At 39.4% G+C, this 15,469-nt stretch overlaps 1 protein-coding gene across 8 annotated transcripts in view; it reads right to left on the bottom strand.

Moving 5' to 3' along the window:
• Positions 1 to 15,469, bottom strand: part of Ncoa1 (nuclear receptor coactivator 1) — a 200,962-nt gene that overhangs the window by 63,492 nt on the left and 122,001 nt on the right. For all 8 annotated transcript variants that reach the window (XM_037198117.1, XM_028875282.2, XM_037198118.1 and 5 more), the window contains 4 exons: positions 14,125 to 14,291; positions 12,643 to 12,740; positions 7,513 to 7,690; positions 258 to 437 (listed from right to left, as the gene is read on the bottom strand). In XM_037198117.1, the coding sequence (XP_037054012.1) occupies positions 258 to 437; positions 7,513 to 7,690; positions 12,643 to 12,740; positions 14,125 to 14,291 (623 nt within the window). The remainder of the gene's footprint in view (positions 1 to 257; positions 438 to 7,512; positions 7,691 to 12,642; positions 12,741 to 14,124; positions 14,292 to 15,469) is intronic.

A 15,469-nucleotide genomic window follows, 5' to 3' on the forward strand; every position in this document is an offset into this window, starting at 1 on the left:
CACACACCTTTACACCAGTACTTGGGAGGAAGAAGCAGGTGAATCTCTGTGTGAGTTTGAGGCTACCTTGTCTACATAGCAAGTCAGAGCTACACAGTGAGACCCTGTCTCAAGAAAAAAAAAATGTAGGAAATTGAACTGTGGTTATGACATATAATAGAGTAACCAAAAACATTATTTCAAGAAGGTAGTGTGTAATCAATTTTCCCTGTTCCTTCAAGCCAAAGATGAAACAATCACTTTAAGATGCCCTTTACCTTCACCATCTTCTTGGATTGATTTTGGCTGTGACACTGTGAAGCATTGCATTACTTCATAGCGCTGGCAAGCTTCTTGGTTCTCGGTGCCTGGCTCGTCTGGAGGGTGAATTAGCATCCTGCAGTTAAATGTATGGCTATTTCGGCGTGTTGCCTCTTGAGGCCAAGGGACTCCATTTACTAGGGAGACAAAATTGATTTATATGCTTGTGAATAAAGTGATAAAAGCATAAATTCTGAAGGTACAAAAAACAAAAACAAAAAACAAATCATACTTCAAAGCATCTGGCTAATTAGATATCCATATTAAAAGACTGGCACACATCCTCAGATCTAATATAGTGAGTCAATAAGGTACATCTACCAGTTAGAAATTGTAACATTTCCAAGAAAATATATGAGTCATACAGCAAATAGACCACTTCACTAACAGATTTAGAAATAAAGACAAAATTCAAAATGACTAGTTGTTGTAGTTAACTCTTTTTATTTGCAGCTATATATTTTAAGGTGAGAAAATTTAAGGCTACAGCTACAATGTTAAGCAGGACTCATCAAAGGCCAATCCTAAGGGCAGGCTCTGTGTATGGGGCAGAAGACTAAAAGTCTGTTCCAGGAGTCTGTGACTTAGACTAGAAAAGAGAAATACTGGTGTCTTACAGCCATTCTCTGTACTGCGTTAACTTAACTAGCATAATTTATATGTTACAATACTTTGAATATGATGGGTAAACAGTAAGTAATACCAAAAGATTGCTAGCAAACAAACATCATCTCCTTTAGTATAAGAAAATTAAATTTAGTTTTAGAAAAGAGCCTGTATATTTCAAGTCGAAATCACTGTGTCGTGAGTCATAGTTCTACACACAATGTCCTAACAGATCATGGGTTCCCAGGCGGTCAGAGAGGTTTTAAATCCACCCGCCCACTGTTGACCCACTTTCATTTCCTACATCCCATCATTCCATAAGGACAAGAGAAAGTATGGAAACTCACTTCTCTTGCACTAAGTTCTGCTCTTTATAAGTTGTTGGGTTTCAGTTACTTAATATTTGATTTCCAGTTGCTTCATCTTACAATTAAGGGATCCACTGGATAATCTCTAAAGATGGGTGTACTCTACAGTCCACAGTAAAACACCCCAAAACCTTGAGACTCTAATTCCAACATCAAACTAGAGATTTTATAGAGGCCATCATTTCAGGCCCCAGTTACCACCCTTCAAAGAAGATACAAGGTTTCTATTCCATTGAGGAACAATGTAGGAAATAGTGAACCACAGGTAGTAGTTTATACATATGTCTAATGTATTTGTGGATTTACAGTGATGGCCTTTTTCTTACTTTTGAAACACATATAGGCTAAACAGTGGAATCAAGCAGACAGAATAAAATTAATGTAGACATTAACCTACTTATTACCCACTTATTCATTCTAGAGCTTTCTTCTCCAGCTAGAGTCATTAAGATCCTAGGATTAAGAACAGTTTTTCTTTAAGTCTCCTTGGCCAGCTGTTTTGCATGATATTTATCAAGTCACTCTCAGGGATGACCTTAGCATGCAGAATGCTCTTGCAAAGGAAACCTGCTTACTGAGTGTTGCCAGAGGAGGTTCAGCTAACAACATGCTTCACTCAGTTCTGATAATGAGAGACAGGAGAGGAAAAAGAGAAACAGGCAGGGAAGGGCTGGAATCGGACGGCATAAAAGGCCACGAGGAGAAGAGGCTGCAGTGGGGCGAAGGGACGTCCTTCAAGTTTAATTTCATAACTTGTTATGCCCCAAGTTTAAGCAAGTTTTTTTTTATTGTTTGAGAATTTCATACATGCATATAATGTGTTTTGATCAAGCCCACCCCCATTCCCTCTATTCCCTACCACTATTCCCTCCTGATTTCCTGGGTTTTGTTTATATATAAACATGAATGTACCTTTTACGTATGTGTTTGTAGTTTTATTACTTTATGTATATGGGTGTTTTGCTTATATGGATGCCTGTGTACCACCTGTGCGCAGTGCATACAGAATCTGAAGAGGGTGTTGGAGTCACTGGAAATGGAGTTACAGACAACCGTGAGCTGCCGTGTGCAGAAGAGCAGACAGTGCTTTTAACGCTGAACCATCTCTCCAGCCCCTTTTGTTTGTGTTATTTTATTTTTTTTTCCTTTTTTTTTCGAGACAGGGTTTCTCTGTGTAGCTTTGCGCCTTTCCTGGAGCTCACTTGGTAGCCCAGGCTGGCCTCGAACTCACAGAGATCCGCCTGGCTCTGCCTCCCGAGTGCTGGGATTAAAGGCGTGCGCCACCAACGCCCGGCCTTTTGTTTGTGTTATAAAACTCCACTGAGTCCACTTAGTGTTGCCAGTATGTGTATGGGCGTATGGCCATCTCCTGAAGCACAGGTATCCCTCTCAGGGACCACATCTCTGAAGAAATCTGACTCTCTCTTCCCCAGCAACCATCAATTTCTATCAGCTCCTCAGCCAGCCGTGAGACTTTATAACTACCTCCATCTCCAAACTGGGAATTTCTCTGGCTTGGCTTGTGCAGGTCTGTGTATGCAGTCACAGCCATTGTGAGTTCATGTTCCTCAACCACCCTTTCTTGTTTTGCTGTAGCGATCCTCTGGTTTTTAATCAAGTTGGTACCAACCTGGAAGCTTCATCCCTACTGCTTAGCTTACATGGTGCTGGATGGTACTATGCATGTTACCAGGGAAGAAAAGTAATCATCAGTCTTTCTCAGCTATGAATCCTGTAGACACAATTATCAACCAACCTGGCAAGATATGTCTACTGGTGTAATAGTGGCAAATACGTTATGGGAGTAACAAAGCACTTTCTGATCAGATGTAAGGCCCATTCCATTGACAGAACTAATTCCTGGCACTGTTAATGGAGCCAAGAATCTAGTTAGGTAGGTCATAGGTCCCAGAGGAAAATCTACTATTTATTCTGCTACACAGTATTAAATCATTATACCCACAGATTAGTGCATCTCTCAATTCTCATCAGAGAAAGCTCTTTTTGCAGTAGAGGGCAATTAACATATAGACCCACAAATTGGCAATATACAGAAAATAAGAGACCTTGGAGTGCTCAGCCCTAAATGAGGCATCTGTATCATATCCCCTCCTCCCTAGACTCAGGGATCATAGAGGAAGAGGGGGCAGAAAGATTTTAAGAAAAACTTTTTGGTTAGTAAAAAAATATTGATAACTAATAAATAAACCACTGAAGTAATTCTGGCAACAAATTACATTTTAGCTATTATAACTTCTTAATAAATAAATAATAGTAAGATACTGACTCTTCCAATACATATAGGTAGATATTTCAGATGGTATTTCTAGAGCCTCTATATTTTCATAATATTCATTAGATTTCTTTTGGCTTATCTAAATTATTACAACAGAGCTCAAGGCTTTTTTTGAACCCAAATCTTTTAAACACTAAGTCTTTACTTATAATGACTGCCTTTTCACAAAAAGACAAACACAGGCTCTGTGTTCTCTGAACATGGAAAGGCTTGATGTAGACTAGAGATAGAAAGTGCTGATGAGCCCCAGGGTTTAGTTTGGAGTGGGGAGGGAGGGCTGTCTAATTGGCACTACTTGTTCTTTCTTTACTCACCATAACTCTTGACAAGTGTTTAAAAATGCTACCAACAAAAACCCAATCGAAACAGTGCAGAACAAACAACAAAAGTTTTTTGTTGTTTCTGTATTGGGAATTAAACTCAGGGCCTACTTGCTTGCTAGGTGCATTCAAGGCAAGTGCTCTAGCACTGAGCTGTATGCTCAGCTCAGAGCCCCTTTTAAGAAAAAATATTCAGTTCAATTTTATTTATTTTATTTTAAATTTCTTTCTTTTTTTCTAAGCTCAATTTTAAAAAGAGCTAAGGAAAACTGAACTTTCTTATTGACAAGTTCTGTAAAAATAATCTGCCTCTGAGGGGCCCCCAACTGGATCAGGCCCTCTGAATAGGTGAGACAGTTGATTAGCTTGATCTGTTTGGGAGGCATCCAGGCAGTGGGAGTGGGTCCTGTGTTCATTGCATGAGTTGGCTGTTTGAAGCCTGGGGCTTATGCAGGGACCCTTGGCTCAGTCTGGGAGGAGGGGACTGGACCTGCCTGGACTGAGTCTACCAGGTCGATCTCAGTCCTCGGGGGAGGCTTTGCCCTGGAGGAGGTGGGAATGGGGGGTGGGCTGGGGGTAAGGGGAGGGGGGCAGGAAGGGGGAGAACAAGGGAATCTGTGGCTGTTATGTAGAACTGAATGGTATTGTAAAATAAAATAAAATAAAATAAAATAAAATAAAATAAAATAAAATAAAATAAAATAAAAGGAAAAAAATAATCTGCCTCAACTTTGTGGAGAGCAGATGAAGGAGTATATTATGAAAGGACAAGACTATTCCATGACATCAATTTCTAAGATAAGATACGTAAAATATCAAGTAGTTGTGAATGATACAAAATTATAGATCCATCTCTTATTAAATTAAAAATTCCAAACATTTAGATAAAGTCAAGACTAGTAATATTAACTAAATGTAAAGGAAATTCAGCCAGGTGATAGGCTGAGTATCATTTGAATGCCTTCCAAACTTCCCATGAAAGATGAGGCCTAAAGAGGGACTAAATGTGTCCCAAGGTTACAGTGCTAGTAGGCGGTCGAGGAAGAATGCATTACTTGTGTCTGTTTGATATCAAGATGTCAGTGATCTGACCTTCTACAGTGTCTGCATCATTAGAGACATAAATGCCATGACTTGTGAGAATTTATTCCCATTTTTTCAAACTTCAAGTTACAGCTTATTAGAATTTCACAAATAAATATGAAACTTTCACAATATAGGCTTTTGTGTATGTGTGTGTGTGTGTGTGTGTGTGTGTGTGTGTGTGTGTGTGTGTGGTGCATGCACACCTGTGTGGGTATATGCATGTGTGTGCATGTGGAAACCAGAGGTTCACAATGGGTGTCTTCCTCAATTAGCCTCCCCCCTTGTCTTTTTCTTTGGACACAGGGTCTCTTATTAAACGTAGACCTCCCCCATGTGGCTAGACTGGCTAACCAGCAAGTCCCAGGAATCTCTCTGCCTCTGCCTTTCCAGCCTTAGTTTAACAGACATACTCCACAGTGCCCATATCTTTACACGGGCACTGGAGGGCTGAACTCAGGTCTGTGTGGCAAGCACTTTGCCTTCTGAGGCGCTCTCCAGCTTTGTCCATCTTCTTGGACAAAACCTCTCATTACATCAGCTTTTCAGTGTGCCAATGTAATCTTACCTTTTCTAAGTAAAATATTATGCTTAAAAGTAGAGATTTAAGACACTGAAACCTTCTATATCAATAAATTGCAAAGCAATTTTGAAACAAGCTTTTTACACTAGACTTTGAAATTTCTTGATGTAAGTGAAAACAAGAATATAGTTTTTGATTCATGTCAGTGATTTATGTGTATGTAAGGTGAATATATATGTAAATATTCAGATTTGTAAATAATGATCTTAACTCTTCAAATTTATTCACGGTCTAAAACTTATATACATTCATAACAATTCTACCTTGTTTCCCTTTCAGATTTTCTAGTTTTGATAATGGAGATTTTAAGTATAGATGCTGTAATATATAGTCAATGTTTCTTAGAAAAGCATCTTTTCTAAGTTGGTATAGTTGGGCTTTATTCTTCTCAGTGGTTTCTAACAGGTGACCAGGTGCCACTGTAGAACTAGATGATGTGATCTGTGACTACCAAGCATGCCCTGTGTTTGTGGGTCTACTCTATTGTACTCTGCAGTACCGTTAGGCTATGTTGTTCCTGTGTTTCTGTTCTTTCCATCTTTGGGGGGAATGAGGAAATGCTGCTGCTGCTGCTGCTGCTGCTGCTGCTGCTGCTGCTGCTGCTGCTGAAGAAGAAGAACTGTCATCTCTCTCCCAGCTGTGGTGGAGACTAGTTGGAAAAGGCCGGTCAAGGACCCACAGGTGCCGGGAGCAGTACCACCAACATCAGATACAAGATAACACTCCAGTCTTATGTACCTCCTGGCAGTGATGGGACAAACTGAATAGTAACATATCTACAGTAACCATGTTGGGATGAGTAATGTTGTGGCTTTTGTACAATAAGCCCCTTCTTCAGGGGGCAGAAGATAGCTCAGCTTTGTTTTCTGTGACCTCAGTTCTCTTCCCAACCAGGCAAGCTGCTAAACTCAACAGACACTTTGTTAATACAGATGGGAATATGAACTTTATAAGGCAACAACAACATGAAATAGCTTAATTAAATCTGATGCAAGATCTGCAGAACGTCAGAACGAAAGAAATCAGAGTGTAAGACCAGAGAAAGAAACTCGGGGGTTACCTGCAGCGACCCTAAGGGATCTCAGTCTCTTCCCTGAGCGCCTGCCTCAGTTCTCACACTACACATTGGTGAGGACCCTCTGAACTGCTGCCACACAGTACCTCTGAGAAAAACTCGTGTTTGGTCAATTTATCTGTGTGGTAAGTTGGTCTTATTTCGGAGCTGGTTGAACAAAGAAATGATGGGAAAAACAGGAACAAAAAAATCTGAAATGGATGGAATCTGAAATTCAATATGTAAAGCTTTCCATTTTTCTACTAAATGATGTACACTGACCACCCAAAACATATCTACCGTAGAGACTAGGAATGCAATCAGTAGGAACAATTGGACCTTGAGTCCTGAAAACCTCCTCTAGCAGGAGGAACGACCAAAGGGGCAGCTGTTAGTCCAGTCGCGTCCCTTAGGACCAGCAGAAGGTTCCAGCCTGGCCGTCAGACACACAGTTTAGTGGGTGGAGCAGCAGCTGGAGATGACAGGGTTCATCCTCTCAGCTGGGCGTCTCCCCAGTGGGCAAGCCGTCCAATCACAGCTGGACTAAGGAGTTGAAAACGCTTACACTCCAAATGGTTACACTTCGGAAGTATAAAATACAGCAGCATACCCCTCCCAGCCCTTCTCTTCCTCCCTAATGTTCTTTTTTCTGTGAGTAGGGCAGTGAGAAGGGCCCTCCTTTCCTGCATATAACCAAAACTGAAAACAAAGGGAACTTTAATAGAATCTTCTTGCAGTCACATGACAAGGCAGCACACTGATGATGGAGGCTCTTGTGAGCTATGGATGTATCTGAAGCTGTAGCCACATTAAAAATATGTTAAGTGTATTATTTTACACTATTAACTTGTATGTGTTATAATACTCTAAGTATTACAAATAAAAAGTTAACTTCTTTGTACCTAGTGATTTTGGTAGCAGGTTCTTGACAAATTCTGCATGATCTCCCACGTGCAGTATGCTGTAGACGCTGGTATTCATTAATTCCTCCTGATTGTACCCCAAGTAGCTGGTCACATTTTCTGACACAAATACAATTCTTCCTTCACAGTTCACAACAAAGAAAAATCCATCTAAAGCCTGCAAAGCCAGAAAAAGAAGAAAGAAAAAGATTAAGCCATGAAGACACTGATAAAACAAAACATTGGGAGGTTAAAAGATGAAGGGTAACTCATTTTTTCTATTAAAGAGATATTAGAAATAAATACACGTCAAGTTAAAAAGGGGACTGTTTCTCTGTGGAGGGAGGTCATGATTTTCAAATGGACTTTACACTAAAGTTTCCAGCAGGTGTGAATGAAAAAACATCAACCTTCTTTCTTAGAAATAATTTCATTTAAATATCTCTTTTTATTATTTTTAATAATGTGTACGTATGGGTTTATGCAGATGAGTGCAGATACCCTTGGAGGCTGGAGATGTCAGCTGCCCCGGGAGCTAAAGTTACGGGTGGTTGTGAGCTGCCTGACATGGGTGCTGGGAATCAAACCTGGGTCTCTCGTAAAAGCAGTTATGTGCTCTTAAGCACTAAACAGTCCCTACAGTGCCAGAAATCATTTTTATAGTAGTAAATGTGAAATAAGTGACTTATTCAGTCTTGAAAATCTCTACGTTACGTTACCTGGCCTTTGCCTTTGAGGAATTTGTGGAAGAATGGGAGAACACGGATAATAAAGTACTAGTGATCAATGTGGTGTTTCACATACATGAAACACTGAGCACAGACCAGGAGGCCTAATTTGAGAGTGGTGGGGTGATGAGAAGCACCTTACAAAGCCCTACGCAATTTACAGAGAGCTAGCATAGCGGAGGAGGGGAAGAGAGCTTGGGAAAGTCACTGCAGGAAGAAAGAAGCTCACGGCACATGACAAGGCATAAGGAGTGTGGAGCTGAGGAGTACGCAATGCAGTGGGGCCTGTGGGCAGCAAAGACGTTAGTGAAATGGACAGGAGCCAGGTTCCAGGAGCCTCCTATGTGCAGAGATGGAGCCAGGCTTCTCCAAGAGGAGATATATGTACCCCTAGGGGCACAAAGTATTTCCAGTGGCAGAGAAATTGTTAGACCCTTTAGATTACAATCTAAAACATATGGTGGAAATCAAGCCTAATAAACATACAACATGATGGTCCTTCATGAAGTCCAGCCAGGTCCAAATTTTTAGGGAAGACCTGAAAGTGTCATCTCACTTATTTGGAATCTTCCTAGCTATTTGAAAAATGATGTAATTAATTTGTTACAGAATATACAAACCAAACAACCCAATTAAAAATGGGCTATAGATTCAGAGTTCTCAAGAGAAGAAATAAAATTAGGGAAATGCAAATTAAAACAACTTGGAGGTTTCACCTTACCCCATCAGAATGGCTAAGAGTAAAGAAAGAATTGACAACAAATGCTGGTGAGGGTATGGGAGAAGGGAAACGGTTGCACAGTCCTGCTGGGATTGCGAAGTGGTACAGCCACTATGGAAACCAGTGTGGGAAAGTCTCAAAAAGCTAAAACCAGATCTACCATATGACCCAGCTCGACTGCTCCTTGGCATCTGCCCAAAGGACTCAGCCTGTTCACTGCTGCTCTATTCACAATAGTTAGGAAAGGGAAGCCGGGCAGCGATGGCGCATGCCTTTAATCCCAGCACTCGGGAGGAAGAGCCAGTCGGATCTCTGTGAGTTCGAGGCCAGCCTGGGCTACAGAGCGAGATCCAGGACAGGCACCAAAACTACACAGAGAAACCCTGTCTCGAAAAACCAAATTTTAAAAAAAATGTATTTTTTGGGGTTGGGGATTTAGCTCAGTGGTAGAGCGCTTGCCTAGAAGCGCAAGGCCCTGGGTTTGGTCCTCAGCTCTGAAAAAAAAAAAAAAATCAAGAAATGGAAACAATCTAAATGTCCTTCAACTGATGAACTGATAATGGAGTATGGTCCATATATACAATGGAATACTACTCAGCTGTAAAGAAAGACAAAATCATGGAAATTTGCATATAAATGGAAAGAACTAGATAATATTATATTCAGTGAGGTAATGCAGACCTAGAAATGCAAAGCTTTGTGTTCTCTCTCATTTGTGGATCCTACCTCCAAATCTTCAGAAGATGAGCATATAACCTGGAGTAATTACAAAACCCAGAGAGGGACCGTGGGAGTGGAGAAGGAGTTCTAGAGAGGAGCAGGACACAGGGAGAAAATGGGAAAAAATGGGGAGGGGAGAGGAGGACTATAACAAAGAAGAAGAGGGGGAGAATTATTTCATATTCACTTAAAATTACATATAATACATATTTGTGTAAGAGAGCAAGAGAGAATGAGTGAGTCAAAGAAAGAGAGAAAGGGAAAGAGGGAGAGGGAGACGGGGAGAGAGAGAGAGAGAGAGAGAGAGAGACAGAGAGAGACAGAGACCGAGAATGTGCATGTAGTTTAAATGAAGTTAAGGCACTTGGGAGATGCCTCCTCCCAAGAACCATGTAACAAAAATTTGGTACTAGGTATGAAAAAACTCTTTTTGAGTTCTGGGTCAGGGGAGTTGAAGAGACTCCTAACAATCTAGGCTACTGATGTTGCCTCCTAGAAGTTGAAGATAAAGACCTATTGCTGAAGACACCATGCATTTCAAACACAGGCCTCGGAGGATTTCTGAATCTGAACCAGAAGCCTCCTCCCAAAGGCCCTATGTAAGCTCCTGAGGGAGGGAAGCAGTCAGTAGCCCTCCCGAGCTGGGATGGCTATGAACCACAACAGTCAGCATGGTCAAGATACCTTTAAAAGCACAATGGCACTTACATAATCGTGGTAACAACAGCTGTCTAATTGGACTTTGGGTAATAATATAAACTGGTAGAGTCAATATGGAACACAGCATGGAAGATCCTCAAAGGGAAAAAAAAGAAAAAGAAATACCAGATAATCTAGCAATCTTACACCTGAGTATAGACAGCCAAAGAAACCGAAATCTGTCTCTTGAAGAGGTATCAGCACCCCATCAGTGCAGAATTACTCAAAATGGCCAAAATATACACTAGCCTATGTGTCCATCAATGGATGAAGGGATGGAATTACTGCTTAAAATATTACATTTAATTTAGAACTACATTTTTAGATAACTCTGCCACAAAGCCTATAACCAAGATTTTTTTCTCTTAAAAAAGAACACAATCCATTTTTAGTAATTATTGTAACATTTCAAGTATAACACCTTAACCATTCAGTCACTGTGACTCCAGTAACATTTTATTTAGTAAAAAAAGAGAAAGATATTTGTATTCAAACTGATTGCTATGGCTGTTGCTTACTTAATCTAAAATTCAAAGGAGAGAGGGTGTGATGTTATGCAAACCTCAACAACTGGACAAACACTTTGTAAACTATCTTGAGTTTGATGGGCACACAAAGGCATACCCATATTCAACTAACTTTTAAGATGTCAGGTTAGTTATAAATCTCATAGTGGGTAATTAGTATATATTTATCTATCATGCAGTTTATATAAAAATAAGAATAATTAAAAATATACATTAAAAAATAGATCTAAAATTTCTTTTGGGATATTCTTAGATAATAATGGAATCACTGTTGCATACCATTTAATGTTCCCAATTTTTGCTTTTTATTATAAATGAGATATATGCTTATAAACATCTTAAAATATAAAAATAAGGTCAGTAGTAAAAGCTGTGCCACAATCCCAACCTTAAAAAATGGTAATAATTCGGGGAATGCTTTTGGGACTGGTGTTATGAATATGAATATACAAACATCCCTATTTTCTAAACTGTGCCTGATGAAGACAATTTGCTATCATTATTCTTCTACAAGTTTTCCTCACATGTGCTCCTGGGGAGGAGTCTTCCTGACAGCTGGCCTTATGATGTGCTGCATACAGAGATGATAACAAATGCTGGTCCATTAGGTACAACACAATCAATCTGAGAGCTTTCCCATCTGTCCAGGATGTCACCTTTTAAGGAGAATCACCTTGGTCTCACAGCAGGGCTCATACTGGGCAAGATTTCTTGTAGAGCCTTGGCTTTAAATGAAATTGCCACTTAAGGTCACTGGACAAAGGTTTCAGAATAAAACACATAATTCCCAGTATTTTTTCAGTACCCAAGCAGAACAGACGACAGGAGAATTTACAAAGGTTAAAGTCACAGTAAGAGTCCTGCAGTGGGGGTAAAGAGTTCTTGAGTCAAGTCTCTTTAAGAAGGCAGCACCACTCCTGACCAGGTAGAGGGGACTACGTTTCATATAAAAAACATGCAATCTATGATAACAGAATAAATGTATGCAAGAATTAGAAATAGAGATGTGTGCAAGTCTGTCAGGGAGACCCGCTTTCTCCAGAAAGAAGGGCTTGAGAAAGGACAAGAAAAAATTAGTTTGCATGTATAGTTGGCAAATAAATAGACAATCTGTTTTCCAGACAGAAAAGCATGTGCATGTACACACAGGTAAGTGCTTTTTAACATACATGAGAGAAAATGTTTAAGGCGATGAACTGGCTTGGAAACAAAGTGTCTATATTCAACATCCAGCAACAGGAGCTGGAGAGAGGCCACAGAGGTGAAGTAATACAGTAGTTACAAAGTAATTCAATGTTCTTCACTTTATAAAGCTTGATAGTGATTTATTTCTCATTTACAGTATGTGTGTGAAATCACTTCAAACTTTTTATTCAGAAAATATTTTGGACAATATCTAGTCCAATGAAGTTTTTTTCACTTAAAGATGGAATTCTATAGTATACATACATTGTACTAGTTAGCTTAATAATTCAGTTTTCTTTTTCCAAATAATTCTAATCACTCCAGAAATACAAGGCAAAGCCTTTGTGTAGGTTTTGGTTTGCATCAGACTCCTTAGAATGCCTATATAAAAAATTTTTAGCAATCTTTATAATAAAATCCTATTTTAAAGTTTAAAGAACTACTTTGTTTCATAATTTATTAATTGGATACATGACATCAAATAAAGGTGAGGAAAAAGGAAGTAGGTAAGAACAAAGAGTTGCATCTGGGGGCCAGTGAGGACACTTACCTCCAAAAGCAGGGGTCCTAATGACTCCTTTTCTATCACCCCCTGGCTACTTGATGAGATGTCGGACTTCTGCACATCATCGTCAGTTGTTGATTTCTCTGCAACAATGAAACTTGAAAAACTATACATCCAAGGAGAGCTCATTTTATTACAGCAGTTTATGAAGACATAGATTTATACCACTGATACAGGAAGATTTTTTATTTTTTAAGCAAATTATAAAAAATTTAAAGACTCATTAAGTTCATATATATTATATTACTGTCTGTGAAAGCAAAGCATTTAAACTTTTAAGGAAAACTTAGGGTAGGAAAAATTATGTGTCAGGTGACGGCCCAAGGAATGGGAACAGAAGTGATAGGCAGTTCTGGGTCCTGTCTATAGAGGGAAGAGGTATGCCTGTCTGTCTTCCTTTACCCTAATCTGGGATGCAGACAGGTTGGCCATATTTGTCACACGTTGTGATGGAAATGGCCTAGGAGTGGCAGCCAAATCCACAGGGGGAGTAGATTATCCTGTTCAAGCCATTGGATTTTGTTCAAGTCATTACATCTATGCTTCCTGTAATCCTCTCAGTATATGTATTTACATTCTTATATCAGTCAACATCTAATATCTCCATAACAATGGTTACAAATATATTTTGTAAGTAAACCCAGGTGTATGTTATGTTTTGCATATTATCTGTTTTATTGTATATTCTTATATATTATATTTTGTGTATAGTTTCAAGTTTTTATGCCATTTAACTCATTCATAAACACTCCTCCTGAGCTTAAAATCTTCTCTGGCCAGGCGTGATGGCATACACCTTTGGTCCTAGCACTGGGAAGACAGTGGCAGGCAGATCTCTATGAGTTTGAAGTCAGCCTGTTCTAACAGAGGTTTGTGCTCCGACTCACCCCAGATGATTTCCTCACACACAATGTGAAGTGTCAGCACACTCATCTGAAAACTCTATAGCACTCCATGAGGAGAAGTGTTTACCTTTGTTTCTGGTAGGCAACCCAGGGGATTAGTGGTGTAGGGTTCCCAGTAAGTATGGGTGCTATAAATATGAACCTCAAAAAATATAATAGGATTCCCTACCCACCCTCCTCAGAGGATTATTTCCCCCATTGTGAGTTCAGGCAGAGGCAAGCTTCCTCTGACAGGCCACAGAGATTTTCATCAAGGAATTACCATACCTCAGTTCTATGCCAGGGCCTCAGGTCCCACCCCACAACTTGAGTCTCCTGCTTCAAGGCCCTAGGACACTGGGCTCCAAAACTACGTGGGCTAACTACTCCACTAGTTTTCAAGTTAATTTAGTAAGCCACTTTATAATACCAAGAAAGGCTCTTTGACTCAATAAAATAAAAACTATCTAACAAAAACATTTCTTTAATAAAATCAGGAGGCAATGAAGACTCTTACTAATGGAAGAGTAGGAGGATAGGTCACGAATACCATAACAACTGAGAACATAGCCTTTATTTTTACCTTGCTCCATTCTCTTCATTAGCTGTATCTGATCTACTGTTTTCTTCAAAATCTTGCATTTATCTGGCTTCACACTCAAGCTGTCGATGTCACTAATGTTGGCAGACAGTAATTCGGCTAGTTCTTCTAAATACTTATTTTCTTGCTCCCTGCGCCTCTTCTCAGTACTATTAGCACACACACACACACAAAAAAAAAACACCAACAACAATTTGGTTAGTACATGTTTATAACATGTTATTTTCCCTGACCAAACATATTATTGTTTACACATTTGAAGGAAATCTTATTTGTACTTAAAATATAAAACCAGATTTAAAAATCAAATTAAAATCGCATCTAAAACTCAGACACTACAAAATACTCAAGTACACAAAATAACTCCGGCTAAAATATATCAAGAGAAGGACTTATGACAGATGGGTTTTGTCAATGGTGTATATACCTCAAATGTTTTCATATAAGAAACGGCTACCGGATATTAAAGGAACCAGACAGACAGCAATTCTACTTCTTACATTGGGACTACTGTATGTGTGAAATAAAATCTGACTTTTCAAGGAATTTCGCTACTTCAGTTTAAGTAGCACTAATGACTCCAGCTCAGATGAATTGTAACGAGGAGCGTGACAGCACTTTGTTCCTACTCTCATACGAACACTAGCTGCTCCTTATGCAAAGGAAACTGGTCAAGAGTACAGTCTAAAAAGCAAACAGCAGAGAACAATGGTACATAGCTTCTTCCAGATCTAACAGCAAACAAAAGCTACACGGAGTTCTTGCCACCTTTTAACAACATCAAACATGACCCCCTTAAAACAAACAGAAAGAACAGGGGTGATGTCAGACAGACAGCACTTTAAAACTAGTCTGCGGAATGCATGGAAAGATAACTGTTCATTTTTGCTTTTCAGTCTTTACCCCTTGTTTATTTCACCATCATCAGCAACTTGCTTTCTGTAATGCATTCAAAGATGGTAAAATGTTACTCTGAAACTTTCCATTAGCCAAATAAAATAGGAAAGCCTGCTCATGACAAGCTTTGTTTCCCAAACAGCAGTTAAAATCATTTGGCTGCACATGAAAGTGGTAGAAAAAAGGTGAGAAGAGAGAGAAGTCAGTTGCTAAAAACCTTACGATAAACAACAGTCAAATATCCTTTACTTTTCTTAAGGATTTGAAAGACTTTAAAAACAAAAGCACTTACTCAACAGTGAGCTAGAAGAACCCAGGCAGCTAACTTACTACATTTGCTCTAAACAAAGCACTACAAATGGTACATATCCCCAAACATAATCCAATGTGAAACTCTAACAACCACACATTCTGTCTTTATCTGTTAAAT

Source organism: Peromyscus leucopus, chromosome 22 (genome assembly GCF_004664715.2).
Source record: "Peromyscus leucopus breed LL Stock chromosome 22, UCI_PerLeu_2.1, whole genome shotgun sequence".
NCBI classification, from domain to species: domain Eukaryota; kingdom Metazoa; phylum Chordata; class Mammalia; order Rodentia; family Cricetidae; genus Peromyscus; species Peromyscus leucopus.